Here is a 22,996-nt window from a genome sequence, read left to right on the forward strand (position 1 = left end):
GAAATAAAAATTAGATGCTTCATATTTGGAACTTTTGTAAATTGTTCTATATTGAACACTCACAGGAAGGTATTTGTTTATGTATTCTGAGCACACATGAGTGTCATCTCTGATTCCAGTTAGTTCCTCGATGTAGCTCTGAAATCTAGCAACCAGCTTTCATCACTATAGCGTGTCTGTCAGTGGGGAACAACTGTATTGATCTCTATCTTAGTTTAAAAAAAAAAAAATCTTTTGCAAGTTACTTTGACTGATGGCTACAGACCACAGGGTGAAATGAAAAAGAAAAAACAGATTCTTAAACTGGCTACAGTTTAGAATGAGAGAAGGCATCACAGTTCTGGTTCAGACTGCATTGCACATGCTGCTGTAACCAGGTGTATGTTCTGTAGTGCAGAAACACAGTGGTGCACATTCCAGGACACCTCATCTGGGCCAAGAAAAAACGAGCCAATCACAGCTCTTATTTAAGTGTGCTATTGTGCATGGTGGCTTAGCATGGCTGATCCATGCCTGTACAATGCATTCACTGTGCTTTACTGTAGCACACCATGCTTGTGTAGCCCAGCACACACGTGTTTACCATGCTTTACTACACTACACCTTGCCTTGCTCTTACTAAGTTATAGGGGACTGTAACACCGGCGCTGTTGTTGAATTCTTTGCTTCTACAGTTTAAAGAGAGTCCCCAGGACTATCCTAGACCACAGCGGACTGCTTTCTACCTGCACACTCCAAGATTTCCAAACCCTCCCAAACGGCAAGAAATACAATTTAAGAAGACATAAATAAATAAACAAACACAATTAAATACCTTTTTTATATAAATTGTTGTTTTTTTTTGTTTTGTTTTTTTTAGGATTATTATTTTATTATAAACTTCAGTTTGTGTTTTTTTTTCTTTCCTGCAATAAACCGATTTACAAAACAGATGCTGCAAACGACACAGACTGAGCGCCACCTTGTGTACGGTTTCTGTAACTACAACTTAACAATAAAACTTGAACTGCTTTTGATTCGCAACACAATAAATGAATCATTCATTGTGTCATTGTTACAATTAGCACTGCAGTATTGTATTGTATTATATTGTATTATATTTGTGTAGGCATTTGTTTCTTATTTAAAACTGCATTTAACATAAAAACTGTATGTGTAGCGTTAATAAACAACTTAAAAACATTTCTTAATGAAGAAATCAAATAAAAAAGTGGCAGAAATCACAGATAAGTAACACAAAGCTATTATATTATATATATATATATAGATTATATATAAATGCTGACATTATCTATAAATTACTTTTCAATATATAGCACGTGTTCAAGCTTAGTAATCGCTGAATGCATATAATAATTTGAATTTGCTACGATCCGTAATCGCTGAAGGAACTCACGGCATAGAGTCTGTGATAACAACAATAACACATGATGCCGTCGTTTTGTTTGGGTACTTATTTATAGAACTTTTCATAGACAGGTAATAAACGGAATAAAAAAAAAAAAAAAGCTCTCAACCAAACTGTAAACAACCACCACAATATACATAACATGAGCATAGCGAGACTGCCACCCACGGGACCTCTGACACACGCACAGAGGTGGTGCTGATGGACGTGTAACCCAGCTATTAATAAAGCGCAAGCACGGGTTGAGGTGAGCGCTTCAGACATTGCCCCTACAGAACAGCGACAACCCCAGAGTGTGTCCCATGTTTGCAGCTCCTCGCTGTTTAGACACCCTGTGGTGACTCTGGCTGGTTCCCTCCAGTCCACTCATTCCTCGCTGTTTAGACACCCTGTCGTGACTCTGGCTGGTTCTCTCCAGTCCACTCATTCCTCGCTGTTTAGACACCCTGTCGTGACTCTGGCTGGTTCTCTCCAGTCCACTCATTCCTCGCTGTTTAGACACCCTGTCGTGACTCTGGCTGGTTCCCTCCAGTCCACTCATTCCTCGCTGTTTAGACACCCTGTCGTGACTCTGGCTGGTTCCCTCCAGTCCACTCATTCCTCGCTGTTTAGACACCCTGTGGTGACTCTGGCTGGTTCCTTCCAGTCCACTCATTCCTCGCTGTTTAGACACCCTGTCATGACTCTGGCTGGTTCCTTCCAGTCCACTCATTCCTCGCTGTTTAGACACCCTGTCATGACTCTGGCTGGTTCTCTCCAGTCCACTCATTCCTCGCTGTTTAGACACCCTGTCGTGACTCTGGCTGGTTCCCTCCAGTCCACTCATTCCTCGCTGTTTAGACACCCTGTCGTGACTCTGGCTGGTTCCCTCCAGTCCACTCATTCCTCGCTGTTTAGACACCCTGTGGTGACTCTGGCTGGTTCCCTCCAGTCCACTCATTCCTCGCTGTTTAGACACCCTGTGGTGACTCTGGCTGGTTCCCTCCAGTCCACTCATTCCTCGCTGTTTAGACACCCTGTGGTGACTCTGGCTGGTTCCCTCCAGTCCACTCATTCCTCGCTGTTTAGACACCCTGTGGTGACTCTGGCTGGTTCCTTCCAGTCCACTCATTCCTCGCTGTTCAGACACCCTGTCATGACTCTGGCTGGTTCCCTCCAGTCCACTCATTCCTCGCTGTTTAGACACCCTGTCATGACTCTGGCTGGTTCTCTCCAGTCCACTCATTCCTCGCTGTTTAGACACCCTGTGGTGACTCTGGCTGGTTCCCTCCAGTCCACTCATTCCTCGCTGTTTAGACACCCTGTGGTGACTCTGGCTGGTTCCCTCCAGTCCACTCATTCCTCGCTGTTTAGACACCCTGTGGTGACTCTGGCTGGTTCCTTCCAGTCCACTCATTCCTCGCTGTTCAGACACCCTGTCATGACTCTGGCTGGTTCCTTCCAGTCCACTCATTCCTCGCTGTTTAGACACCCTGTCATGACTCTGGCTGGTTCTCTCCAGTCCACTCATTCCTCGCTGTTTAGACACCCTGTCATGACTCTGGCTGGTTCCCTCCAGTCCACTCATTCCTCGCTGTTTAGACACCCTGTCATGACTCTGGCTGGTTCTCTCCAGTCCACTCATTCCTCGCTGTTTAGACACCCTGTCGTGACTCTGGCTGGTTCTCCCCAGTCCACTCATTCCTCGCTGTTTAGACACCCTGTGGTGACTCTGGCTGGTTCCCTCCAGTCCACTCATTCCTCGCTGTTTAGACACCCTGTGGTGACTCTGGCTGGTTCCCTCCAGTCCATTCATTCCTCGCTGTTTAGACACCCTGTCATGACTCTGGCTGGTTCCTTCCAGTCCACTCATTCCTCACTGTTTAGACACCCTGTCATGACTCTGGCTGGTTCCCTCCAGTCCACTCATTCCTCGCTGTTTAGACACCCTGTCGTGACTCTGGCTGGTTCCCTCCAGTCCACTCATTCCTCGCTGTTTAGACACCCTGTGGTGACTCTGGCTGGTTCCCTCCAGTCCACTCATTCCTCGCTGTTTAGACACCCTGTCGTGACTCTGGCTGGTTCCCTCCAGTCCACTCATTCCTCGCTGTTTAGACACCCTGTCGTGACTCTGGCTGGTTCCCTCCAGTCCACTCATTCCTCGCTGTTTAGACACCCTGTCGTGACTCTGGCTGGTTCCCTCCAGTCCACTCATTCCTCGCTGTTTAGACACCCTGTCGTGACTCTGGCTGGTTCCCTCCAGTCCATCTCCACAAGTGTCACACCTTTTCCGAATGGTTCCCTCATTACTTTGTGCTTGTTAGCGTTCCGTAAAGAGCTGCCAGCCTGTTCTCTAGCGCCTCCCCAATGCGGCGTCTCTGCTCTGCTCTTGAGATGCTTCATGCCATGCTGAACAACATGTTAATTAATCCCGTATTGCAGGTGAAACAAGTCCCTGGGAGTCTCGGGGGTTTTTGTTGTGTGTTCGCTGCCTGTCTTGTTAAATCAAGTCGGTCATTATGGTTCATGATATCAAGAGCTTTCCAAGTTTGAAGTTTAGGGAAACAAATTGTTGTCGCTCATCATGCCATCTCAATAAAGCAGATCTTCTAATTGGACGTATAATACACTGCATCAGAACCTAGTGTTGTTTTGTCTACTCTGTGCAAACCTACAAACTATTTTCCCGTACCAGCAGGGAATTGAACCCTGTTTGCTCACTTGACAGCGGCGCTAACTCTAAAGCAGATAACAATCCCTCCACTAGCTGGGAGGATTGGCAGTGCTTCTTAGGAGTACAAGCCAGGTTAAGATAGATTGTGATGGGACATCTCTTCAGGCTAGAAATTTAAAAACATTGCAAAAACGGTTCTTTTCGGACTGCCTGAAACAGCGCACTGTGAACACTGTGGCAGAAACTGGACAAAGTCAGTAAAATCACTCATTAAACGCCAAAGGATTCCTGGAAGGAACCAAATGAACGCATCAATACCATCACTAAATCTCCCATATAGAAAATGCATGAATTCTGCATTTCTCAATTTATTATGATATTATTACATTGATATACTCCTACAAACATCTGTATAGTGATTGTTTAAATCGTACTTTCTCAGTGTAACTGAGAACATTATGAATTGCTTAGTAATGTGTATAAAAAATATATGAAGGGTCATTGCCTTCTCTGTAAACTAACAGTGTAGTTAGCTGTGGGCTACATCACTTTAGTATTGATAGTTCTGTCACATGTTTGGAATGCTTCCACTTTAAAGACAGTGGGTTGTGCAGCTCTACCGCTAGATGGCAGTAAAGAGGCTGAAGCACTTTGAGCGATTCGGATCAGGGAACCTTCTGGCGAGCCAACGGTTCAAAGGGCTTAGTGATTCACAAGGCTTCACTTTTCACATCACTACAGTAAAGGGGGGGGGGGGGATGTCCATATTAAATTAAATATATTTTGTCACTATGTGCACAATTGGACAATGTTACTTTTCCTATCTATGTATCTATTTTATAACGCATATCTGTCTATGTATCTATTTTATAACGCATATCTGTCTATGTATCTATTTTATAACGCATATCTGTCTATGTATCTATTTTATAACGCATATCTGTCTATGTATCTATTTTATAATGCATATCTGTCTATGTATCTATTTTATAACGCATATCTATTTTTTCAAAGTTTTGGCAGGGCAGCTTCTCGCACTCCAGAGTTCACACAGTTTTCAAGCGTATTAAAATGCAAATAACCGAAGGGGATGCAGTGCAGCATTGTTGTATTTGAATCTATCTGCCAGAAATACTGCTGGTTAATATTGTCACTGCTACAGTGTGTTGTGCTTAGTGAACATGATATACTCTGTGCTGTAGCTGAACCTTTACAATTATTTTCAATCCACGTAATACTGGTATATGTGGTGGAAATTAGGAGCAGGAGTGCTGTACACATTGCATTTTACAGCTATCAGCATCTTTACTGTATCTATACAGAGGCTTTTCTTTCAATACAAACTACTCCATAATGCTTCTGAAGCACAGGACTCCACTCCACCTCATCATCAGCATCTCCAGAGGATGTGATCGGACTGGTAGCTCATTACCAGATAACAGGGCTCCATTCACTGGAGGAGCCATCGCTGGGGCAAGTCTAACGCACATCATTAGGAGAATCATCCTCTCTACTAATTTATTCCCCAATCTAAAGCCATCACAGCAAGTCAAAATGCAGTGGGGGGTGGGAACAAAAAAAAACGGCGCAAGGCAGAACTCAGACAAACAAGATTGTTACAGAACACTGTCTGCGTGATTTCATCGTCTAGTTTTTAAAAGTCTGTCCCACCCCGACTTGTACTTCTTATAATTCAAGACAAGTATTTTAAATAGCAGGTTATATTATATAGTGATGGGCCAGCACAGTAATCCAAATCTACAATTAACACATAAATATCCACGCGTGTAGCATCACAACGTTCTACTCGCATTCCCCTCGTATCACACATCCTAATAGTTACGGTGCCCTGGTTGCCACTTTGGCTAATTGCAGCATCTTGATATTTTACAGAGCAAGTTGCAAGTTTCCGAATCACTTCCTTCAGCAATTTAACAGCAAGCCAAACCTGCATCCAGCAGCAGCGCCAGGGTTACCAATGAGACATTTAAAAGAAACAGTACACGTGTACTTTATAATGCATTGATTTATTAGATTAAATACAATCATATGAACACCCAAGAGAACATTATAAAGTCAAGTAGCACATACAGATGATCTTCCTGTTATTAAATAACTCACACTAGCAACAGAGGTCAGCTACAGTGTGGCGTTTAACTCCCATTTACATTACACATATTTCACTCTACAGATCATCATGTACAATTTCTACATCATGTTTGCTGGAAAACATTTTGTATAATGTAGGACTGTTGCAAAGTACAGGAAACAAAGGTACTGGTACAGCCAGGTCCAAGTAAAACTACTACATTTTTGGGCAAGTTATATAAACTATCCCCACCTAATTCTCAGCTTTTCAACAGAGACAAGAATGTTTCAAGACCAAACTTCTAAATAAAGTGGCAGGAATAATCTCTGAATTGCCCAGACACAGCACATGCAGACTGATTACAGTAAACTTTTCTTTAAAAGTGCACATAAATTAGAAGGCTACTGCAACAGCTATGATTTACACAAAACAGATAGACGGAGGTTTGTTTCGTTTTTCTTTTTTTTTTGCAAAAGGTTCAGTGTTAGTAAGGGATCTGGTTCTGGTAATACTGGATCATGTCATAGGTTTTGCTCCTACAAAAAGAAGAACACAATGTTATTCTTTAGATTATATAATGTAACAAGCAATGTGACTAGAACTCTTTGAACAGTGCAGTGCAGTACAGAGGTCTAGAAAAGATTACTCAAAACCAAAGAGTTTTCATATTATTACTAAGGTAAAACAACATTGTATGCATGTATAGTATTGAACATTTGTATGCCACCACACCTATTTCATCGTGGAGTTCTTGTTCTTTATAGTTACTTAGCATTGAAAGGTTAAAACAGGTAACAAAACATTTACTTCATAAAAAAGCTTTACAATGGTCTGTCCGTGAAATAATTACTCAACCAGACTGATTAAAAAAGAACACAGTGTATGTGTTGCATTTGATCAAACTTCATATCCAGCTTTACTTATTAAAATACTTTTGACATGACTGAGTGGACACTCAATCTGTGTTAAATATTGTGCAAAAAAAAAAAACACACACCTGAGTTTTTGCCCCAATTGCACAGGAAACACAAAATACCCAAGTAAACAAACCTGTTGCTGAGGAAACAGTTCTGAATAACCTTGATTATATAGTTCGCGGCTTCTTTCTCGCTTACATTGGGATTGAACCTTTGCCTGTAAATGAACAAACAATGTATTATTATTCACAACAACACCCTCTACACTTAATAGAACACTTCATTCCAAAGAATGAGAATAATGTCAGTGAAGGAGGTAACTAATGCTAAGCCCATGTGGTAATCAGCTCTCTATTGTGCATCAGCAAGACAGTGGGCTCTGGGTAAATAATGCTAAGCCTCTATACTGTGCAAAAGCAAGACAGCGGGCTCTGGATCTAAAGGGGCACATGGACTGCTGGACTGCACTATTCTTTGTGTGGTTAAACATTAAACAGGAAATAAATAAATAACAGACCCAAACAGAAATAAAAGCTTGGTCCTATCACAGTACAGAAACTGCCATCTATCATTGCCTCCTTTTAAACCTCTGGTTTACCAAACTCCAGTTACATGTTCGTATTGACTTATAGACTGCCCTGATAAGACAGATCCTGAGGAGTTTAGATGCCACTTTGGCTAATTGCAGCATTTTAATATTTGAACAGCTTCAGCGTGTTGCACGTTTCCAAAAAACTTACTTCAGCAGCTTAATAGTCTGTCCACGGAAGCATGGCAGACCAGTGTCCAGCATTAAGGTTACCAAGGAGACAACAGCATCCATGTAAGGTCTGCAGGGCGAGAGAGAGTCACAGATCAGATCAGAGCTGTTAATAACACTGTCCCACAATTCATACACCCAGCTGCAAAGTGAAAACAGAAGGTCTCAGCTGCTTTCACACCTTTCACAATAATTGGCTTTGCACTCATATTCTAGACACATACTAGAATTGAATTAGGGTCATTATTGGGGTTAAGTGCAGTTTTCAAAACTACACACCTGTAGTGAAAGAAAGGCTTTCCTGGGAATCACACCTTTACAGAGCTGGGACTGAGTGCCAGGTTTTCAGAAAGGGTAGAGCGCTGAAATACTTTTTATAATATACATTTTACTATTACTTTACTGCATCCACTATGTATTTTCCAGTGAAACACACATTGCACTCCCTGGCTGAAGAATGGAAGAGAAATAAATGCAGAATAAACAGCAGCCAGCATGATTTGTGGGCCTAGCTGATTGCTTTTTTTTTTTTAAGCCAAGTATTGCAGCTCGATGCCTTGTGTGCCTTAGGGACTATAACATTATATTACAGAAGCGACTGTTTGAGCAGCCAATAAAATCCTTAAACTGGTTACACTAGGATTCAATACAGAGAGCTCCAGTCTCACCTGACAGCCAGGTATCCCCTGACACACATCTCCATGAACCACTTGAAGGGCGTGGCCTCCATCTTCCCTCCCATAATCATCACCATCTCATCGGTCAGCTTGATGTCAGGCTCCCAGCCTAGGTTACCACCGGGAGAGCTTTCAAACATGAAGCCAAAGTCTGCACGGGCCACCAAGAAAACAGCAATGAAAAAGAAACATTCAAATCATTCCAGGGTTTACCATGAGCAGGCCCTGACAAAAAAGAACGATGGAGAGGTATTTATTTATTTAATCAAGAAAGGGCAGCCCTTATGGTCCTCTGGATCCAAAAGCACAAGCCACAGGGACTAAGTTCTCTTTTTATTGTACTTTTTTTTTTTTTTTTTTTTTTTTTGCAGACGGTAGTGGTAACACTTTTGGCAGGCTGTTCTAATTAAAACAGCCATCGTCTCTTTTCAGAGGGAACAATCCCATGGAGCTAAGTGAAGGCATGTGCCCCATTGTGTTCTGTGGCTTCACGCCATGCAACATGTAGTCCAGCTTCACATTCTTCTCTTCTCCTCTGAGCTCCCCACTGACTCACTTCTTCCCTTTTCCAATCCCCTTGCCTTATAAAGGAAGTTTGCTTCACCCGTCTAAACAAGGTCAGATGGGAGTCAAAGAAAATACACAGAACTCACAACTGGGTAAAAAAAAAAAAAAAAAAAAAAAAAGCGCAAAAGGCTGTTTAAGCATGGCAAGGCACCACGTGAATTTCTGTTAAATAAAAGGGCAGAATGTATTTTCATTATTGTCATGATAACTAATCATTGTGTTTTTACCAACTAACTAACCAACCAGCCAACACTGTGGGGTAATGCAGCTCATAAAGCAGATGGCTCATGGTATGCTTACCACACTGATGTAGCACATGTTCCATTATTTTTCACAGTACGTAATGAAGTAGCATCAATGTTAAACCGAGGAGAGATTTGTTTTACTAGGGGGTCCTTTGGACAGAGAGACAGAATGAGAGATCCTAACTGAGAATGGGGGGGAGGGAGAGTTAGCCCAGCACGCACGTAGTTCTTACCAATGTGAATGAGGTGCCCTTTGCTATCCAGCATGATGTTTCCATTGTGACGGTCTTTGATCTGCAGCAGGAAGAGGAGGAGGCTGTAGGCAGCCATGCTGCGGATGAAGTTGTATCGCGCCTGTGAGAAACAAAGGGGCCGCAGAGCAAGTGAGGAAGCAAGTCAGCCCAGCACGGAGCACAGCTGCTACACACTCCCTGCTGCTGATACACACAGACAGCTCAGCTTGAGAGGGGGACCATGCTGTTCATCATCGGATTAAAAACAGGGACCTATATCATCATGACTCAACATGTTAACCGTTAGAGGGTTATTAATACAACTAAATAAACAATTAGGTGCATCAATATATTAAGCACATGTACAGTCTATTTTTGGAGTGTGTACAGTTCCCTTGTTTTGGGAGTATTTAAACATTGTGAGCTGCAGAGTGAAAGCTGTATGCTAACCGCGGGCAGTGAAACCAGCAGCAGACGTACATTCCTTCCCATTTACCTTCTGGAAGGCAAGTGTAGACTCATCTCCATACTGGTTCCTGAAATAATCATACATTCCAAAATCTGTCTGTCGCCCCAGCTGATCACGAGACTTGCAGTCAGGAATGCATTCAATAACCCCACACTGTTAAAAAAGAAGAATCAAGAGAGAGTTAGTACAGGGCAGTCTACATCATTACACCAACAGAAGCACCACCCACATTTAACATATCAAAAGCACACACAGGTAATTAAGTTTGGAAGCAATGCAAGGCACCGTAGACTTATCCCCCAAGAGTGGGGGGGAAAAAAAAAAAAAAAAAATTCATTTTTGTATTTATTTAATTAGCAAACAGCAACAGACTCCTGCATTCCAGGTAGTCTGAGGGGGATATACTGCATACAATTAGAGAATCAATTATTTAAAATTGCCATTAATTATGAATGCATAACCAGGGATTCCTCGAAAAAAATGATCTGCTTACCTGTAGCTCCCTGCAAAACTACCAGGAGATGAAATCTTTACTTCTAAACATGTCCCTGTCACACTCACTGCAGCAACTCTAACAAATAACCTCGCAGCTGCATTCTTACTGTTCATGCTCTTGTGCTGTATAATGCATCCATCCAGGCATTTAACTGTTTTTCCGCATCTAAATGCCTGGCATTCTGTGTTCTCTGCAGCTTGTTTAGGAGACAAAATACTCCAGCCCTACCATTAAAATGTTATTTCTAAACCTCCTCTCTAATCATTTCATGTGTTTCTAATTTAGAAAAGGGGACCTGGCTTCCTGTTATATATTCCCAACAGAGTTTAAACATCTGGTGAATCACTGAACTATCTATGGGGGAGAAAACTGGTCAGACACTGAAACAGCTTGTTTGACTGTGTTCAACAGTTACAGAACAGTAGGTATGGTTTACCCAGGCACTAGTCAGGGAAGAGGTTAATTATATATTCCATAAACACTATCAACCCCATGGCCAACTTACTGATCCCCTCACTAGCATTACTAAATGCAATAAAAACACACAGTGGACAGCAATGGAGCTGGGTTTGTATGTATGTAGTATCTGATGAAGCTTAGATCAAATGGACCTCTATTAAAAGGTGTGACTGATAGTGAATATAACTGATCAGGGAAAGGATTAAACCCATTTGTGATTGTGAAGATACGTTCGTAATCTACTAGAGCAGGTTACTGCAACTGATACTGCATGCGCTGTACTCGCAGAATCGTGCAGTATCGCGCAGTATCGCGCAGTATCGCGCAGTATCACTGTCCTCCTCACCCCTGGAGCTGTTGACACCACTCTGTAGGGGAACACAAACAGGTCCAGCCCGACCAGCTGGAATATGTTCTTGAAGAGTCCAATGATCTGCAGTGCTAACATGTCCTACAGAATGAGGCAAAAAGAAAGATTTACTGTCAAGCCCAAAAACAGACCACACCTGTACCGCCAACAGCTTTCACATCATCGTACAAACAAGTCTGACGAAGGCATCAGCAGAAATTATTGATGCTCACAATTTATGACAGAGCGTTAAAAGTTTAATATACACTGCCTTTTTCTTAAACTTTTGCACTCAGGTAAATTTTTATAAAAGGTCTCATTTATGTTCCAAAACTTCAATTAGCAATAATTATTTAATCTTTGCTGAAATTCCCCATATTTCTCCCCAAAGTGCACTATACACAGGTTCCACTTCAGACCGCATTCAATATACATCTAGCGTAACAGAATTCAAGTTCAGACAGCTGGATAGCTTTACCCATTCGCGTGAGAGCAGGTTTCGAAATGGGTGGCGCAGTTGCACTAAAAATAAGCATTAAGAAGGTTTTTAATTATCAAAATCACAACACCGTGTTGACTTTGATGACACAAGTGCTCCAAAAAGCGGCTGTACCTGTCTACAGTCATCGCCCACTTTGAAGATGGCTGCCTGCCAGCAGATTTTCCTTGCCCCTTCTCCGTTCTCATCGGCCTCATCAATAGAATCAGAGCGGCAGCGCAGCCCTGCATTATTAGAAAAGAATAGACACATGGAGTGGGCTGATGGGAACGTAGTTCAAACGCTAATGAAACTAAACCAGCAACTCATTTCTGCAATTCAAGGAAGCATTATAGAACAGGCTTACTAACCTTCCTTCTCTAGTTCACTAACACCACACCTTTTCACCTTGAATTTAGCCAAGTATGGAGCTTTTGCCGCACTGGAAGATAACACAAAATAAACAAATAAATAATAGCAAGAGCATTCTTGGAGAAGCTAGCGATCTGGTTGTAGCCCCCTCTCTCTCTCTCTCACGCACACAAACTGCACAAGAGAACGTGCCTTACACATGAAGATGCCTGCCACACATAGTATTAAGTTTTATCATACAGCACTTCCCATTCTCTACCTTTGCATAGGGGTTCCTGATTTGTAGTCAATGTCTAAAACTATGGCTTCAGGATTACTGGGCAGGTAACAGCCTAGAAAAAAAAAAAAACAATACAAAAAAAACGATTCGGTGATTTACAAGTGCGCTGAAGAACGCTGAAGAAAGTAATACAGATTGTGATGCTTTGTTCACAATCTGCATGTTTAAAATTGATTTTAAAAAGTAGGGTGGCCAGTGTTCTTACCAGGCTGTACTTTAATCTCAGACAGAGCTCTCAAGCAAGCTTTTTTTCTCTCCTCACCTTTAGGGGTAGGTCTACAAGAAAAGAACATTGCAAGACATCAGTGTGCAGTCACGAAAGCACAACCCTTCAGCTGCACTGCTTGCATACTGCAGAATACATTTGCTGCCACACCACACATATAGCACAGAATTCCGATCTCATCAATGTCACCGCTGTACAACCAGAACCTTTGAGTGTGTTGGATACATTGCAAGGAGTAATAAAAACACACAGTATTATAAGCACTATTAAACTGTCATTCACTTCCATGCTGGTCCATTAGATATAGCCAGCTTGCACCTGTAAGATCACAAAGAAGGATGCATCTCAAGAAGACATCTGAAGCTAGTTTAGGATCATATCAGCAGTCTGCTGTATGCATTATCATAATATTTGCAGAGGATTGTGTATTCTGCTGTTTCATACGTGCATATAATGGTGTTAGGCAAAATAAAATGGAACAAAACATGAACAGATAAGTCTGAGGAATAACTTAATGCTGTGAAACTCAGGGAGTGAACTGGAACAGCTCCACTGTCTTGAGGTTTGGTTTGATGGTTTCCACAAGAATGCTTCTAATACCCCCATATTATTGTTCTAATGAGGCAAGTGGTATGCTAATTACACCAGTGGGAACTGGTTAAGAAGCTCAAAAGCATCTCATATGCTGCCTTAAATGAGCCTTGTCAAAACAGCTCTAATCACAGAGCAGTGAGCTGGTACCAACTCTAAACACAGCTTGCATCATCCCAGTGTGCTTTATTATTATTTTAAAATACAGGCATAACTGGCAATGTTAAAAACAGCTCTGCATGAATCTGGACAGTATTTAGAGGATATAGGTTATGTGTCTAACCCTAGCCAGATGGTTAAAAGGGTATTTGATTCTCTTTTGCCGAGTAGAAGCCGAGTTACACAATGCCAGAGTTTGACCCTATTGTCTGTGCCAGAGATGTATTCAGTTTCATCCGGTACACAGTTTGAAAGCAGGTCCTCGTTCAGTGCCGCCCCTCCCCTCCGTCCCTCTGATGTAGTGCTAGAAGGGATCGTACTTTATAATAGCAGAGATATTGGTGATCTTGTTGAAGAAGTCGAACTCCCTCTGGTAGAAGTCCTTGGCAGGTCCGGACAGCGAGCCTGTGATCTCCTCCACCAGCTGCTCCAGCAGATCTCCGATGTCAGCTGGATAGGGATCACAATGCAGGCAGTGAGAAACACACAGACCCTGTAGCCATGCAAATAGGGGCAGGAGCTTGTGTCGTGCTTGTATGCCTCACTGTGTTAGAACAGCAACATCTTTTACAAATTCACCTACAAAGCTTTATTCATTTTACTAATACAACTTGCCATGCTGCTGTAAAGCGATGCAAATACTCAGACATGGGCACTTACAGTATATGAAACCAAAGCAGAAACTGCATTTTCACAGAAACCAAAGTATATGCCTGTATGGCTATTTCTACGACTACACTCATACAACCAGAAACCGTGCATACAAAACCATGGCGATAACTGGGTAACAACCAACGTTTCCTGATCTTACATGGTAACTACTGGTGGAACACACGTGTAATAACATGGAAATGGTGTGTGCTGTGATGTTAGCATGTAATTACACATGTTAACTTCTGTGTAGGAGTAAGAACCACTTGTAATTGCCCAGGTTTTACAAGGCAAGAACATGGCTATTTAAGACCTGTGATAAAAGTCAGAACGACTTGAGTGCATCTTAATGACGGTTTGTGATGTTTAACAGAGCGAGACGATACTGTCTTACGATCTTTATGGTGTGCTTCCTCATCCAGGTAGATGTTGGTTTTCATGTTCCAGATGAACTGGTGTGCCAGGAGCTGGGACTTTGCTGCTGCCCACAGGATATACTCTCTAACATACCCCATCTGCAGGCATTAATAAACCGTCAGTCAGAGAACTAGCATGGGAAGACTTCTTTTAAAGGTTGAATGCAAACACAGATGGTCAGTTACCCATCTTCCACCTTCTAATGCATACACTGTTAGCGAACCAAAGATCTCAAAAAGAACGCTTTTTGTTCTTTTTAAAATCTTGCCTAAACTGTACACCCTTACCTTGTCATATCGAAGTGCCTGGACAATTTGAGGAATGTAGAACAGAATGGCATCCTGCATTAAAAAAAAAAAAAAAATTACTGTGCTTTATGAATGAATAACATCTTCACATCATTATCAAGATGGTAAAAAACATGCTATTGTCTTGTTAGTGCTATAGAGATTCAGTTGTGCTGTATGTAAAAAAAAAAAAAAAAAAAAAAAACTGGTGTGTCCAAACACCGGATTCAAATCTGGGTGCGAGTCGCAATTTCTATTTGATGTGCAAAAGGTATAGGGGTCTATACCCTGCTCTCCCATTTATAAAGCTAAGATTAGTAAGACTGTGTTACTTGTGTTCCAAGCTGAAAAGATGCTTTACAATTGGTTCCGCTGTATAAAGGACTGCCTTATAATGGGGGAGCACTGCATTTCTTTATAGGCTGACTCCTCCACCAGCACCAGTGGCGAGCCAGTTTAACAGCACGAGAAACACTTACCGGAGGGAATGACCTCAGGACTTTAACCCCGTACTGAGCGGTGAGGGGATGTGGTGGAAACATGCTGGAGAAATAGGACAGGCCCGTGGGAGGGTCAGTTGGTGCCCAGCACAGAATATGGCTCAGTTCAGGGGAATCGGCATCAATAGTGTGCCACGTTACCAGGTACTATGGAAAGAATCCGACAATAAAATTTGAAACCTATCTGAACGCGATCAATTACATGTTAATCCTTTTCTGCGTCTTTTCTGTTGTACATAATAAAGCACATAAGCTCATATTCAACCTGCACGGATATACTGAAGCAGGGTGTTCCAATGTAATCCCCGAAACCTGATTTTCAATTGGAAGCTCTAGAATCAGGTCTAAAGGATTCTGGTTTACAGTTGGAAGCTCTAGAACAGGGGTGCCCAATCCTGGTCCTGGAGTGCCAGTGTTCTCCTGGCTTTTGTTCCAACTGTCCCCTAAATTACTTAATTGGATCAACAAGCACTTATTAGAAGCTTAATTGGCCCAATTAAGCAATTTAGTGTACAGTTGGAACAAAAACCAGGAGGGACACCAGCCCTCCAGGACCAGGATTGGGCACCCCTGCTTTAGAATCAGGTCTAAAGGATTCTGGTTTACAATTGGAAGCTCTAGAATCAGGTCTAAAGGCTTTTCTGAGAAACGGCCCATGCAAGCTTGACGTCGAGAAGTAACAGCTGCCGCGGGGACAGCAAAGGGGCATTAGAAAGAGCCTCTGTGAGACCTGTCTTTAGAGCTGTCACAAGTGGCATCCCTGCCTCAGTAATCAAGTGCCACCCCGACTACAAGCTGCCCGGTGACAATAGAAGCTGCTAGTGAGGGGGTCGGAAAGGGAGAACAAGGCTTGAGCTTTAACAAAAGCTCCTTCAACATGACAAAATCCAAATGCAGGTCAGCCCAAACTTACCAACAACGATTTATATACAAAAAAATGAAAATGATGTAAGGTAACAAAACTCGTAACAGAATACCCAAATTAATTCAATCACTCGTCTCTAAGTGTAAAGAGGCTACTGGTGCCTATAAGCACACACACACACCCACACACAACACGGCATTCTCCACCTTTGCAACAAAGAAAACACCACACAAAAGAGGGCTACAGAAAGAAAGGTAGGTATTCTGGTTTTAAATTCCTGCTTAACCACAGGCTCTCTACGTGGTCCAGGGTCAATGAACACACCCGAGCCACTTCACTGTAGAAACACGATCCAGACCTCTGCGGGCTACAGCAGTTTTTAACATTGTTTTTAATTTGATTTACATACCCTATCCAAATTCTGTATAAAACGCCAAGCTGCCTATTCAGTTTTCCTTTACACAGAAAACAAACTTTTAAAACCCACTTAACAAGAAAAGTGCTGATTCACTCCACCACCATGTTGATGTGAATGAATTCTGAACAGAAGCAATGGAGCTAATTAGACCCTAACCGGCTCAATTAGGCAGCAAACAGATCAACCCTCAGCTGGGACCAGCTGCATCCCTGAAGTTAAACACACTAAAACCAGGCAGAACAAACACATGAGCACCTGCCAAATACACAAGCCATCACAATGATCAGCAGAGCAAGGCCTTAATCTGGAGAAGCAGAAGTAATAACACATTATAAAGCAGCCCTTTGGGTAAACCAGCAAGACAGGGCTTTATACACAGGAGTTAAATGGCACATAGCATTACAATGAGAGCACAAACATGTTAATCAGTTCATGAATATTAACTGTCTAACATCATTGAAACATGTATCACATTTCTGCAGTCTAGTAACCCACAGATAAGTAATTCAGTGAAGTACAGGGTGCAAGCAAGTGGCTTTTGCAGCTCTGCATAGTTTAAATTGCTGGATTTACCCAGAACAGCTGCCTAAACAGTTCTGCCCATTGAAAAGCAGATTCTGATAGCTGGATATTTTGTTGCGCACTCCCACCATCTGTACACCACTGGCTAATCCAGCAGCTAACACGCTGCCCAACAGTCACCCATAACCATCGCCTCTCCTCACCTTGATTGCTTCTGGTATAGTACTGACAGCTCCTGGGTCGAGGCGGACCAAACGGGTCACTTCAGAACCGATAGATTCAGTGTTTTTAAACCTTAACAAAAAAAGAGAGAATAATAAAGCTAGTCTTATATATTTGTTTTAATAAAACTATTAGCGTTAAACACCCACATTGTGGATTCATTTAGGACCAATTGAATAAACTTGCTGTCACAGTAAGGCATAATCAAATCGTGTTGCTCCTCTAAAACCTCTGTGCTGTGGTACCGAACGGCACGGGCGAGCGCACTCTACCTGTCTGGCAGGTGGATCGCGAGGTAGGGAGAGATGCTCCAGGCCAGGTTCACATTGTCCTTCCACTGTTTCTCACTCAGGCTGATGTACTTGGACCTCCAGTTGGCTATACTGGTCTCCACAGACTGCTCTGTAGAGATTATCAGCTCCTGGGTGGACAGCGGGTTATACCAGGTGGTGAGGCGCTCAATCTCACTGGCCTAGTAAGGCAAAGCATAAAAATACTGTTAGAAAACGGACCCTGGGAGAGATCTAGCAGGGCACAAAATAAAAAACACTTACTAGTAAAGCAAGCAGCAATGTCCTGCGTTTCATATAGTACTTGTGCAACTGGGTTCCCCTGTTACTCTTCTTAGACAAACCTAGAGAAAAAAAAAAACTAAAGTAAAATGTGAGAGGAACACAAAAACCTATTTCAATTACATAAAACAGCAGTGGATCTAAATGAACTATTAATCCTGCTACAGCTTCCCTCCAGGGCTGACTTGCTGAACCACTTATTAAAAGAGATTCATTTCAGGCAGCAGCTTTTCCACTACACTGTATCACCCCACCTGATTTCTTGGAGATGGTTGACATCCCACTGGAAAGAGGGTAGGTGTTTATCCAGCCCTGGGTGGTCTGCTGTCGGGACCCAACTGTCACGTCAAGATTATTCCTGGAATCCGTCGGCGTCATCACGGACAGGCTATTCACCGAAGGATCCTGATTGTCTAGAAGCAAAATAACGGTTTTAACACCAAGGCTGAAAGATCTCAAATCATCTGTGTTGCAAGATCACGTCACACGACTGGATATTCCCAATCCAAGCCTGGAAACAAGATGACATTTGGATTGCACTACTAAGAGAAAAACACAGAGCCTCTCTTCATGGTTTGTTAGCCACAGCTGTTAGACCATGGTCTCCAATGCAAACTGGCTACACAAAAACGTTATGTTAGCTGCTTTATGTTCGTCAGGGAACAGTATGTATGAATAGAATGTAAAATCATAACTTAATATGTTGCATACTGATCTTTTAAACGATCCCTGTCAGTCAGAGAGAGAAATCCAAGACCTGCAGCACAATACCCTGAGAGCTACTGAAGTAGATTGATATTCAGTTCCACAGCAGTTAGGAAGCAGCTGTTCAGTTATTGACAGCATGAACTCACCAGGTGGTACAAGCTGGCTTGCAGCAAGGTACTTCTTATCAGACAGCATGCTGGCATAAAACTTGATCATTATACTGATATCCTCTCGCAGCCTCTTCTCTCCTTGGGTGGGGAACTTAGGTGTGACACTAAAAAAAGAAAAAAGTACTTGTACAATGTAACAAGACACTGAATGTTAGGATAAAAATACAATAAGATGAACCACAGATCAGAAACTAGGAAGCAAAGCCTAGATGTGCCCCCAGCACTTGTTATGCTCTTACCTACCTAAAGTAATCAAACGCAGTGGAGTAGATCTTCTCTCTCAGCACATTTCGAATCGTTGCATTTGTGACAACGTCCGAATGAAGGAGGGCGAGCCCAAGGGTCAGCAACCTGAAAGAGCAGGAACAAACAACAGCAGCAAAATGATTTACAAAGTGTACAGGATTGCCGAAAAGCTAACTATAAATACAGTAACAAAACAACGATGACACATTTATTAGAACAGCGTCACTAAAACCAACCTGAAACGTGGTCCAATGGCGGCAACGTGGCGATTAATGGTGCCTTTTGGTCCCCCAACATTGAGAGAAAAGGATCTCTGGAGCAGAGTAGCAAATATTTCAACCTGGTCTGCACTGCAGTACTTTGCAATTTCAAAGCGCTGCACCAGGAACTATAAAGGGAACAAAAGAACACTTTTACCATTGGGAAACACGGAAGAACATGATAATAAAATCCACAGTGAAACACAGAACCAGACTGGAATGCATCTCTAAGACCACACAGTACCAGTCCGAGCCCGGTAAAACACCAGAACCATGATAAGATTCCTTTTAAACACAGGGGTCAAACTGGATCAGGGCGTTCTGATTCAAGCATGAGTTTTTCAGGATTTGACCTGTCAGGTAGCGCACTCACATCAATCCAGATGAAGTGTGGAGTGACCTCCGGAGGGCATGGGGCTGGCTGGCTCTCTTCAGAAGCGGCCAAGGGATCAGCCTCTTTCTGAGCTTCCGAGAACAGGCCCATTTTCAGCTCCACAGTCATCTGCCAGGCTCCAGCCATCTCGCGCATAAACTAAGAGGAAGAAAGACAGTGGATAGAGCTGAAGAACATGTTCTAAACTCCCAGAAGTAACACAAATAAACTGATTCATGATCTGTAGGCCTGAAGAACTGGACAATAAGTACATGGTTTTACTGCCATATTCAAAACCTCCTAGTGCCGAGTTAGCAATGCGTTTCTGAATATATAGTCACTAGACATTTTAAACTTCTGTACACCTATGTGTGTAAGTCTGCATTTCTCTCTATTTCTGAAAGCCTCAAACACCTCTGAATGTACAGTAGTCTGCAAATTTATTACAACACCCCATTACTTTTGTTATTTTGATTTGTTGTGCATATGAAATCAACCCACTGGAACTGAAAATCTTGGACAAATTGTCAAAACAGACCAATTAGTGATTATCTACTTTAATAGGTCACAAGTGCAATTCACTTAAAATAATAAGAGAAAAGGAACACATAGCCACAAATGGTCAAATGCATGAGACTTTTTAGAAGTTGTTTAAATGCCTAATTAAAGCAAAAAGTGGTTGGACATTTTCACAATAAGTGCTTATTGCTTCTATATCACCGACTACTGACCTGAGAATTGAAATTCTCACACCCAGGATATAAGATGAGGTGTTGTAATAAATTGGCACACTACTGCAGTTACCAGATACTTCTAAGACAGAACACTAAGAACACACGTACTGGAACCTCCTCTCCGTTCCTGGCAGCCAGGAGCCACTCCCAGCAAGCTATGGCAGCCTCCATCCCATGCTCTGTGAACATCTTCAGAGGGTCCCAGCACAGGTGGTGCAGGAGCTGAGGGTCGCAGTCTGCAGGAAAATGAAAACGAAACATACAATGCACATATAGCAAGGGTTCTTTTTTAATGCATGTGCAAACTTTATGAAACCAGCAAGAACCAATAAGTTGTTTCTTTATGAAAAGAAAAAAACAAGTGTTTTTCAGACATTTGCAGTGCTAAAGGATGTTTTTCCCCCGAGGTTTACCTTTGCTGCTGATGAGAAGCGCGGTGAGCTTGAACATAGCCTGTGTGTAAGCCTCAGGCTGCCCTGCATCTAGAGCGTCAGTCATCTGTTTAATCGCTAGCTTGTTGATGTCCGAGGTCCTCCCTGTGGCTTCAGAGAACTGGATCATCCCTGCAACCTGCAAGTCACAGCCAAACCATAATATGGTTTTGTAATTTTATAAGAATTTTTTTTTTTTTTTTTTTTTTTTTTTAAACTCAATAAAGTCAACAAACTGCTTACCTCTCCTGCATAGCGGTTCCGGAGGTTCAGAGAAGCCATGAAGTTCGAGTAATCCTTCTTCACACAGGACGGCCTTTCAGTTAACTGGGTAGTCTATAGGCAAATCAACAGTTAATAATGAGGATGGCCTGTACATGTAACAGACAGGTGATCCAGTCCCTCTCCACATTAAAAAAGAACACTTCCTGTCCTGTTCTAGAACTCCCTTCAAGTGTTTCCTCTTCTAGAACTCACTTCAAACGTAACTGATATTGTTCAACACTGGAGAAGCTAGTTCTTAATAGTACTTACCCAGAGCAGTCCATAGACACCACATCTCACATACTGTATGGTAAGGTTCTTACCTGTACAACAACTAGGGGAGCTGACTCAGTTAAGGATGTTACTTGCTCAGGATAACCGTATGCAGATCTAACCACTACACTGTCCTGCCTTTTCTGCCTGCTACAGTTAAACCATATTTAAAAGAACTTGAACACAGATAAAGCAATTTTTATTATCTAATTACTTATTTATAAAAAGGCAATTGTGATCACATTAGTCCAAGAGATTAGGTTTGTACGCAACACAGCAAGGATTGTGACCCATGAAACAGTGTATATAAAAACAGTGCATCTTATCCCACAGGATAGTACACAAAAAAACAACTACACACTGAAGAAATTCAAGTTGCACACATCAAGTACAAGCAAGACCCTGACACCACCACAAATGAGCAAAACATACATATCGAAATCACTGACAGGGCTAGAGCCAGTGAAAGAGCTGGATGTCAATTAGACAAAACAGAAAGCTCCTACATTTATTTCAAATAAAACCTAGTGATGTAAAATGCAATATATAACCTAGTGAGACAATCAACAGAGAGAGGAAAAACCCTCTAACTGCACTGATGTAAAGGTAGTCTATGATTATCAAATGTAAAAGCGCGTTCAAACACACACACACACACACAGTGCTCCCTCTTTATAATGCCACAGTCGGGATATTGGTTATATTCAGTATCATCACTGAACGTGTTTTTTATTTTAATAAATGAGTATGCAACTGCTAATGGAATGGAATTACTGGACAAATAAAAGCCACGACCAGACCTCATTCCAAACGATAAAAAGGGACGCCTTATAATGGGGGAGCAATGTAAAGAATTGAATTAAATAATTAAACATAGATAAAGCAATCTAATAAAACTGTGACAGCGTAAGCAGAAGCCATGGTGCTGGTAAGACAAACCTGAGGGGAGTCTGGCTGCAGCAGGGTAACACACATTGCAGGGCGGGGGCAACAGGGACACATGGAAAACAGGAACACAGTCACATCATCAAGGGAGTCAACAATGGGGAGAAAGAGAACTCAAAGCATGAAGCAGCAGCAGCGTCGGGGTGCACAGACATCATGCAACACAACTGGATTCAAATGAAACACATGGGACATGGTGAAGCAACAAGGATGCTGAGAGATGCACTACCCTTCTTCCATCCCACGCCATGCCTTTCAAATCATCAGAAAAAACAACACAGTCAAACAGGACCTCCAAATCCAAATTAAAACTGCAAAATGTACTCTGATTCCCCCAGATGTAGAATTTTGAATGTGCGTGTTATTAAAAAACGAAATACAAAAAAACAGCTAGAACAAAAATACCCAAAAAATGAAAGTCAAATTCAGCAGGTTTTTTAACTAACACCAATATGTTAGTTAATTTAACTGGAACATTTTCCGTCAATGCCTATTTAGCCTTGTCTACTTTTTAATCATCTATAATATTTTCATAGAGTTATTTTCAAGACCATAACTGGCTGATGTGAGCATCATTTTCTCATTATTCTAAAACAATACTGCTGTTTAAGAACGATTTTTGATCATATCATGAATTACTACCAAGCGTATTTGTTATTGATACCATTCCAGAAAATATTTCAATCATATTAATGGGAATGACAAGCTAA

At 42.0% G+C, this 22,996-nt stretch overlaps 1 protein-coding gene across 3 annotated transcripts in view; it reads right to left on the reverse strand.

Annotated features, from left to right (window-relative positions):
• Positions 1-6,072: 6,072 nt before the first annotated feature.
• The window catches only part of LOC121299480 (phosphatidylinositol 4-kinase alpha), a 35,600-nt gene continuing 18,676 nt past the window's right edge, over positions 6,073-22,996 (reverse strand). For 2 of the 3 annotated variants that reach the window (XM_041227198.1, XM_041227197.1), the window contains exons 30-56: positions 22,281-22,295; positions 21,048-21,140; positions 20,787-20,943; positions 20,482-20,609; positions 19,640-19,798; positions 19,243-19,394; positions 19,004-19,111; positions 18,737-18,864; positions 18,137-18,295; positions 17,865-17,944; positions 17,583-17,782; positions 17,292-17,382; positions 15,263-15,430; positions 14,784-14,837; positions 14,474-14,594; positions 13,749-13,878; positions 12,658-12,728; positions 12,432-12,504; positions 12,172-12,242; positions 11,936-12,045; positions 11,320-11,424; positions 10,046-10,171; positions 9,550-9,670; positions 8,496-8,655; positions 7,808-7,897; positions 7,201-7,284; positions 6,073-6,686 (exon numbers count right to left, since the gene is read on the reverse strand). In XM_041227198.1, coding sequence (XP_041083132.1) covers positions 6,635-6,686; positions 7,201-7,284; positions 7,808-7,897; positions 8,496-8,655; positions 9,550-9,670; positions 10,046-10,171; positions 11,320-11,424; positions 11,936-12,045; positions 12,172-12,242; positions 12,432-12,504; positions 12,658-12,728; positions 13,749-13,878; positions 14,474-14,594; positions 14,784-14,837; positions 15,263-15,430; positions 17,292-17,382; positions 17,583-17,782; positions 17,865-17,944; positions 18,137-18,295; positions 18,737-18,864; positions 19,004-19,111; positions 19,243-19,394; positions 19,640-19,798; positions 20,482-20,609; positions 20,787-20,943; positions 21,048-21,140; positions 22,281-22,295 — 3,006 coding nt within the window. In that variant the 3' untranslated portion in view covers positions 6,073-6,634. The remainder of the gene's footprint in view (positions 6,687-7,200; positions 7,285-7,807; positions 7,898-8,495; positions 8,656-9,549; positions 9,671-10,045; positions 10,172-11,319; positions 11,425-11,935; positions 12,046-12,171; positions 12,243-12,431; positions 12,505-12,657; positions 12,729-13,748; positions 13,879-14,473; positions 14,595-14,783; positions 14,838-15,262; positions 15,431-17,291; positions 17,383-17,582; positions 17,783-17,864; positions 17,945-18,136; positions 18,296-18,736; positions 18,865-19,003; positions 19,112-19,242; positions 19,395-19,639; positions 19,799-20,481; positions 20,610-20,786; positions 20,944-21,047; positions 21,141-22,280; positions 22,296-22,996) is intronic. The other variant, XM_041227199.1, reaches the window with a different exon arrangement.

Source organism: Polyodon spathula, chromosome 25, assembly GCF_017654505.1.
Source record: "Polyodon spathula isolate WHYD16114869_AA chromosome 25, ASM1765450v1, whole genome shotgun sequence".
NCBI classification, from domain to species: Eukaryota; Metazoa; Chordata; class Actinopteri; order Acipenseriformes; family Polyodontidae; genus Polyodon; species Polyodon spathula.